The sequence below is a fragment of the Kogia breviceps genome, chromosome 11, assembly GCF_026419965.1.
Source record: "Kogia breviceps isolate mKogBre1 chromosome 11, mKogBre1 haplotype 1, whole genome shotgun sequence".
Taxonomy (NCBI): domain Eukaryota; kingdom Metazoa; phylum Chordata; class Mammalia; order Artiodactyla; family Physeteridae; genus Kogia; species Kogia breviceps.
This window is the reverse complement of record NC_081320.1, coordinates 80,974,623-80,983,107: the sequence shown is the minus strand read 5'-3', so window position 1 is coordinate 80,983,107 and position 8,485 is coordinate 80,974,623. Positions and strand designations below refer to the sequence as shown.

Below are 8,485 nucleotides of genomic sequence, written 5' to 3'. Positions count from 1 at the left end.
AATCACTTGGGAATTCAAGAGGTATGAGAGGGAGTGCTTGTGCTTTCACACAATTTATAATCTTCCTGAGGGGCAGTGAGAAAGGGGAGTTATTATCCTCATTTTGTACAATATATGGAGACATTGAGGTATAGACAGGTCTGATAACCCATGGAGAGCCAGGACTCACATCCTAACGGGCTCGAGAATCTGGTCTTTCAACTACTAAGTATACCCTACTCTTTCCAAAACATAAAGTTCATTCCTGCTATGTTGATTTGCTATCATTTTGAGGTGCCACGTATTGATAAACTGGTCATTCCTCACAAATTGCTCGTTTCCCAATGGAACGATTGTGAACTTCTGATGAGCTTCTTGATAGACATGGAATAAGAATAATTATACTAGCTTATGGTTTAATATAACACCTACAGACTTTTAATTGTGCTTGTTCATGTTCTAGGTGGAACTTTGCATCATAATTAATAAATATGTGAGTCCACAGCATCTGTACAAATTGCTGGAGCCATATGGCTGGAGCAATATTGAGTGTACAACAGTCGAGATTAATACCGTGCCGATACTTGGGCTTACAGTGAGTTAAATCAAACATCTTGAGGACGTCACATCTCAGTGTGGAGTTGTTTATTTTCCACGTATACAAGCTTTTAAGATTGGACTATCATTTACATGAAAATTGATACCAATAAAGATGATTAGAGAGAATCAACAAATCAATCTCAGTGGTAGTAAGGCACAACCTGAAAATGTAATGGATCTCTAGTTTTTAAGAAGAGAAAGGGATAAGATTTGTTCCTTGTTAATGAAAGAGTTGGCTATTTAACCACGTAACATGCTCCCTGTTTCGCTGGTTACTGGTGTTACAAATACAAAATGAAATTGTTCTTCCCAGTTTTGACAGCTCCTCTGTCATCCGTTGAGGAGAGTGTTTTTCAAAGTGTGATTCTTGCACCCCTTCAGGTGGTTTACAAATTTGACTAATGTTTATATAATTAGACTTTACTTTGCACCGGGCATGAGCTAAAACTTTGATACAGGTATTTAGAGATGAGTTCATTGATGTTTCATCTTCATGTGTGTCTGATGAAAATATTCTGGGCAGTTAAAGGAAAAGTGGTGTCCAGGGTATCAGTGCTTCTAGAGAGGTGCAGAACTACTGACTAGGGCAAGGCTCTGCCATAGGAGGAGTCAACACTCACTGGTCTAGTGTTGGCTTAGAACAGAACGGCTTTCCCACATCCAGAGTGAGACTTTTGATGTAGGTGAAATTAAGAAGGTAGGAGAAACGGTAGATAGACACTGTCCTTTCGCTTGGGAATGCTTAGTGCCTAACGAGCGATAAAAAATGCTTTCTTCCCAAAGTGATGTTTTGGCACAGCTACCACCAGAAAAGAAACTGGGCAAGAGAATGAAGGGGAGCAGAAAGAAGGAATGAGATGAAAACTTACTGATAAAGCATCACTGCATATGTACATGTGTAAGGTTAAACAGATTCCCAGCTCCTTTGCATGGAGATAAATTTCATCTGCGAAAACCAAGTTCAGAACTCCCATCCTAATATGTCACTGCCAACCTCAGCACTCCAAGTGTTCCTTAGTTCCTTTACTCATTGCCACCCAGAGAAAAAATTGTTTTACCCTGTATTTGACAGGTATACAGATTATGCTATGTCTGTTTCAGCAAATTTGTGTTTCCGTGTATGCTAGGATCACATGATTAAGGGAGCGAAAACTCGGGTGAAGCCGAAGGAAGGAAGGATAGATACTGCATTAGTACCTCTTCTTAGGACCACCGGAGGGCCTGCTACTCCAGTGATCCACCACTAGGAGTAGAAACTTCAACTTGGTAACAAGCTTCATGATTGAAACTGTTGAAAGGTTTGACACTAATGCCCGTGAATGGATATGTTTCTATGCTTCCATGTATTACTGCTGCTTAAATATTTTCTTTTTAAATCATCGGAGTTTACTTTAGTGGAAAGTCTTAAAATAAGTAATTAATAATTTAAATCTTGAGTTTTCAACCCAATAGGAAACCTCACACTCAGTTGTTCACTTTTAGTAGGAGGGTTCTCTTAAGGCATGAGGTATATTAATTGGATGTTGGAATCTCTCGATCTGTACCCGTGTTTTGTCATCTCAAAGCACTTTTTGAGTATTTGCATTTCATTTAGATGAGTGTATACACATCGTCTCTCTACTACCATAAGTATTTACCACATTTTTACGATCATCGATGAATCACCACAACTGAAAACATCCAAACGTCGTCCACAGTGACGTTTCAGCGAGTTGTCTATGATGTTTCTTTTCCAAGTAAAGAATGTCTTTCCCCACGCTGACTCACTGCAGAGAACTCCCGAACTCCCTTCTTTCTGTTCTCTCTGCCCTCAGGTGGTCCAGGCCCGCATCAACAAGGTGAGGGAACATCTATGACTCCAACTAGGAAACACATGAGCGCTAGTTCTGCGTGCGTGGAGGCGGAGCGCACAGGATTGGAAAGAAACGGGGAGGTGGACCCCAGCCGTGCGTCAAAACCCTGCACAGCCCCATTCGGGCCTCGTGTTTATCACTCGTCTTTATGAGATTCTCTCCTCTTGAAAGAACAGGATGAACCCGTGCTCAAAAACCTCTTGAAGCAATCTGAAAATACAGTTTTTGATGTGGCACTTCAAAACAAGTTGGCACAGGATGAAAAGTGACGTTTGGTCTGGGCCCTGCGGAGGGCCCGTTACCTGGCGCGCGCCGCCCTCGGGCTGGGGCTGGGGCTCGGGCTCAGGGCGCAGGCTGGCTCTTGGCCGCGGGGTCCTCGTAGCGGCCCGGGCCCGGGGCGGCGGCCTCGGGGGGGAAGCCTTGCTGCTGGTAGCCGTAGTGGACGGTGCCGCACGGGAAGTGGCGCAGCCTGAACAGAGGCACGTCCCTCAGGCTGGCGGTCAGCGAGGACGGCTCGAGGAGCAGAGAGGTGCCCGGCCTGCGGCCGGCGGCCGCGGGGGGCGGGATGGCACGGCCGCCCCCGCCGCCCGGGTTCCCTCTCTCGCGCTGCTCCTTCTTCGCCGGAGGATTGCTCTTTTTGGTGGGTTTCTCTGTAAACCAGGAGCCGTAAGTTGGGTTCCATAGGCTGGTGGGCTTGTTTCTGGACCCCTGGACTTGGTGCAGCTCCGAGGGCGGGTTGGACTGAGAGAATGCCATGTTAACGTGTCCCCCCTTCACGGCGGGCGCCCTGGCGCCTCGGGCAGAGGCCTCTGCGGCCACGGGCTTCTTGCCGGCTTTGCCCGAGGAGGCGGAAGGCAGAGGCGTGCGGGCGGCCGGCTCGCGGCCCTCCTCCCGCGTGGCCGGGGGAGCGGAGACCAGCAGAGGAGGGATTCCCTCAGGGTCCTTGGGCCTCATGGGCACCTTCTCTTCCTCTTCCACGAGGGGCCCGTATTCTATGGGCAAAGCAGTGTTGATCACATCTGGGTCCTACAGGTGGGAGAAATGGACGGACGAAAACTTTGAACCACAGGCCAAACATGTTGGGTCTGGAAGCTCCCTTAGCGCGGATGTCATCCGAACTTATTTTACAGATGAAGAGACTATTCAGTGTTTATTGGGAATCTCTTAATTTATAAGCACGAGGGAATACGAAACGGGAAGTCGTCCTCATCTTTGGAGAGCTTGGTGGACAAGTACTATTACGGAAGTGCCTGCAGGGTGCTGGGAGAGGGTGCCGGGAAGTGGCCCACTGCCAGGGCAGGGGAGAGGGGTCAGGAGAGACTTTGCAGAGACCACCTTTGGGCAAATCTTACAGATTAATGGATTTAAAAGATTGTAAATTACTTTAAAAAATTGATTCCAGCTGAAATCCTTTCAACTAAAAAGTCTATGTGTTTGACTTCAAGTGTGTGAGTGTTTGTGTGTGTGTTGGGGGCAAGGGGAGGGAAGGAGAGGAGAGACACGCTATGTGGGCTTAACACGTTAACCTCTAGTTCTCTTCTTTCCATTTCCATCATGTTTGGATGGGCTACACTTGATTATAACATTTCTGGGTGTTGTCATCGTATCATTACAGGTGCCAATATCACAATGCAGTGGTTCTTTAACTAGTTTGTATCTGATGAAACCCAGGAAATACTGAAGTGCTAAGAGGAAAACCGTTTACAAAATCAGCTCTGTGCTAGATCATTTTTACAGCAACAGACTAATATAGAAAAGCAGAAGGCAGTTGCCAGAGATTTGAGGAAAATTTCTGGTAGAAAGCTTAAAGTTGCAGAAACTTGATTCTGTAATATTTTATGCAAATTGGAAAAACCATTACTTCAGTTTAACAGAAAAACATATAGGTCCAGTATTCATCAGTAAAGAGTTTAAGAATAAAAAACAACTACCTTCTAATTCTCTCTGCTTTAGTCTTCATTCCTTCCCTATTAATCATTACTCTCTATAGTGAGTCATTCAAAATATGCTTGTACAGAGTTTCTTGCTTTTAAGAGGGATCTTATGTACTTTGGAGAAGAAAATTACTCCAAAGTATATATACTTAAGTGGATGTATTCCATTAATATTACAACATAATAACCTAAAAGCCACTGAACATAAAGTTCTCTGAAAGAACCCCGAATAACTTGAAGTCTATGTAGATAGATGCCTTCCGAGCCCAAAGGACCCGAAAAGATGGAATCGTGAGGACAGGAAATGACTACAGTGTGAAAATGGGTATGTCTATTGTCACAGCTAAGATGAGAGGGAGTTTAGAGAGGTAGTGGTTTATTGTCTGACTTCTAAAATGTCGTCCAGCATTAGATATCCTGACGGAATGAGAGGCAAGAGAGGGAAAGAAAGCACATACAGCGGAGAGGAGGTAAGTGTTGGCCTGAAAGTGGTGCGAGTGGTGCAGGAGGAGGGGCGGCCCTGAAGGAGGGCAGGACAGGCTTCACTGAGGATGGTGCAGATGCAGAGACGAAGGAAATGGAGGGGGCGGGGGTTCTCACTTGATGGCCTCCACTCTTGAGGAGGTAGGAGGCATAGTCGTCTGCAGAAAATGGTATCCCGTTTCTATCAAAAAAACTTAGTCCTTACTGATGGAAATGGGAGTGGGATTTGCATAGGGACCAGCGGGATGGTGGGGAAGCTGTGTGGCTTGGACCAAACCTCTCCAAGCCTCAACTCCGCTTAAGAAGCAGCAACTAGTATTTGTCTACAAAACAGGCAAACTGAGATACTACTCATTTTACGTTATAGATAATTAACATTCGTCCTCATGATAGTAACTCATATTTCCTGGCTGGTGTAACTGTTATTTCCCATTTTGGTATTTGCCATCTTCAAGACTTTTCCATATAAAATGCTGGCCAAGGGGGGAAGAAATGTTTATACCTGAGTGCAGTATTCAATCCTCTCCAAAATTATGGCAAAGTTGGGCCTGTCTTCAGGCTGATGTTGCCAGCACTGGGTCATTATCCGGTATCTAAAATAAGAACAAGCATATTAATTAAAATCAAGAGAAACAGGATGAAAAATACGTTTTTTTCCCCCAGCACTTTTCTAAATGGGACTGGAATGGCACCGTCTTCGAGGGTGGGGAGTCATCTTGTCCCGTGTTGGCACATGTTGCCCTCTGCTGATGGGCAGAGTGTGAAGGTGTATATAACATAGGGCTCGTGAACATGGACATCCTGGTGTTTATGTTACATACGGCTCCTCTTGTTCCATTCCTGAATTAACGTCACCTCTGGGACAGAATGTTCTATTTCCCATATGCCTTGTTTGTGGGAAGGAGGGATGCCAGACAGGACAGCAGAAAACGCAAGGAATAGAAACACTTAAAGGAGACTCAAGACCCATGGTGTAGGGCAGCAGGGGCTGAGTCTGGGACACAGATTCCTAGGAGGTGCTTGAGGCGTGTGAGCCTGGTGAGTCCACAGCCTCCATCCAGACGATGGATACCTTTTCAGGTGTGACATTATTGCTTTCAAGGGGCTGGAAGACTAACCTATTGAAGCCACAGACATATTCCTCTCTTGGGACATATTAAATGATGTCAGCCATCTGTTCCTTCATTTTAAAACATAAAGCATACGTGGCTGTAGATACTCTTTGAAAAGGAAACCTGTGCTTAGTAACTTGTAGAAATTCCTAAAAGAGTCGTACACAGGCCCGGGGCAGTTCTTAGGTGGGTCCATCCGTCCTCCACTGGTGACAAACTCCAGAACCTCCTGGTTGCTTTTGCTAGGGTACGGCATGTATCCAAGAGAGAAGATTTCCCACAGAAGCACTCCGAAGGACCTGCGCACAGGACGGGAGATGTGGATACGGGTACACACACAGACACAGGCACTGACACACACACGTACACATACACACTCGGACACACACGTAAATACACAGACGCACATACATATCATATACACAGGGACATAAACACATACACAGACACACATACATAGACACACACAGACATACACACATGTAAAATTTTAATTTTTAAAATTTCACATTTTTTCCACAATAAAGAACTCTTCATATGGAGAAAAAGAAAAGAATGAGAAAGTAGTCACATGTGAAGCTCCATAAAAACATAACCAGCATGTTATTTATTTCTGTTCAAGTTTCTGTGCTTAGATGTTTTGTAATGTAATTGCTGTGATTTTTTGCAAATTCCATCATAGCATAAACATTTTGCATGCTAATACTAACATTTTTATAAATAGAATTTGACGTGGCTGTGAAGTGTTCCGCTGAGCAGTTGTACCAGAATTTGCTGTATCATTTCCATACTGTTTTCAATTTTTAAAATATTTAAAAAATACTGTGCTGAACATCTTTATACAATTTTTAAAAGGACAATTTCCTTAGGATATATTTCCTGAATTTAGAATTAGGATGATCTAGTAAAATCTAGGATAATTTTAAAGGAATTACTAGGTCAAAATAATATGAACACTGAAACATTCTTTACCCATATTGCCCATTTGACTGCCCAAGGGGTCACTCTGATCATCAGCCAGCATTCTGCATCACGCACTCCCACCAACACTGAGAACTTTTGCTGATTTTTAAGGTAAAAAATGGTAGAATATTTTAAATTACGTTTATTGACTTGATAATTAACACGGTTGAGTGTGTGTTAATTCATATTTTTCCTCCTATGAATGGTTCATATTTAAAATGGACATATTGTCCATTTTAAACCATATATTATTTTGGTATCTATCTGTTTTTGATTTATAGACATACTTTATATATCAAAGATGTTAACTTTTTTTCAGAATTCAAATAACTTCTATTAGTTGCTTTCTAATTCTCCTTTTTAGCATGCCAAAGATTTTTATTTTTAGGTAGTCAAATCTATTTAAAATCTGTGATTTCCTCCATTTTATAGATTCTACAATCATCTCTTTACCAGCAATTAGATGAACATTTGCTATTTTCTTCCAGTTGTATTTGTTTTTTTCTCTCTTCCCAAATCCAGTCGGAATTGAGTTTGGTGTATAGTGTGAGGTAAGGATGTCACTTTATTAGCTCTTCTAAAACCACTTTTCGAACAATACATATTCCTAAATTAATTTTCTCTTCAACCATTGACTTGTGAGTAAAACAGGTCTGTTCCAGGCTATCTATTCAATTCATCGATTTGTCTTCTTTTTGCATTGATACTACTCTCTTTTACTTTTTGTGAATTTATGTTTTAATATCTGGTAGGGCATTTTTTCCCTTATTTCTCTTTTTAAAGAAAATGTATTTGATTTCTCATTTATTTGCTTTAAATGAACTTTATAATGTTTTTTATCATGTTCCAAAATCATCTGCTTTGATATTTTGACTAAAACTTTTATTTTAAAACTTTAATTTCATAATCAGCTTTTTGACAAAAAAAAAAGCGCCTATTTTTATTTTTGTGTCTGGTTGTAGTTTTCTGATGTTAATAAATATTACCTCAAAAATTGTAAAGGACTATAGTTCCTCCATCTCCTAAGGAACACAAAGTACTTTTTATTGACATGATTTAGGTGAAATTTCAAAGGTTCTTTGAGGAGAATTGGGCAGAGATATTTTCCATATATTTTAGGTGAGAAGTCTGAAGCAGAGGTTATTATACAGCTAATTCAAGACAGACTGGAATACATGATTAGATCTCTTAATTCTACTACCTACAAATTGCCTGGTGCATATATTATTCCTCTATTTGGTGGTCTGCCCCCAAGGCAAAACAAAATAAGCAAAATCATGGATGAGACTGGCGGCAGGGCTTAAAGAATTCCAGTGGTATGTTTTCTGCTTGTCTAGATAGACAGCTAGGGAGATAGATTGCAGTGGCAATCTCTCTTTGAGAGAACCACTATATAGACTGAAAATAGGTGTTTATTTTCTTACTTTAGAGTTCAAGGGAGCAAGAAGTCATGCTGATTATAGAACATGGATAATTTCAGGTAAGTAGTGTCAGATTTAGCAGATAACCAGACAGGACACTCAGCAACATTTGAATTCCAGATAAACAAGAAATACTTTAT

The 8,485-nt window shown here is 42.0% G+C and overlaps 1 protein-coding gene across 1 annotated transcript in view; it reads right to left on the bottom strand.

Moving 5' to 3' along the window:
* Positions 1–389: 389 nt before the first annotated feature.
* Positions 390–8,485, bottom strand: part of ALK (ALK receptor tyrosine kinase) — a 202,644-nt gene continuing 194,548 nt past the window's right edge. Inside the window, exons 23-25 of the mRNA XM_059078666.2 lie at positions 6,126–6,260; positions 5,352–5,442; positions 390–3,458 (exon numbers count right to left, since the gene is read on the bottom strand). Of these exons, the coding sequence (XP_058934649.2) occupies positions 2,775–3,458; positions 5,352–5,442; positions 6,126–6,260 (910 nt within the window). The 3' untranslated portion in view covers positions 390–2,774. The remainder of the gene's footprint in view (positions 3,459–5,351; positions 5,443–6,125; positions 6,261–8,485) is intronic.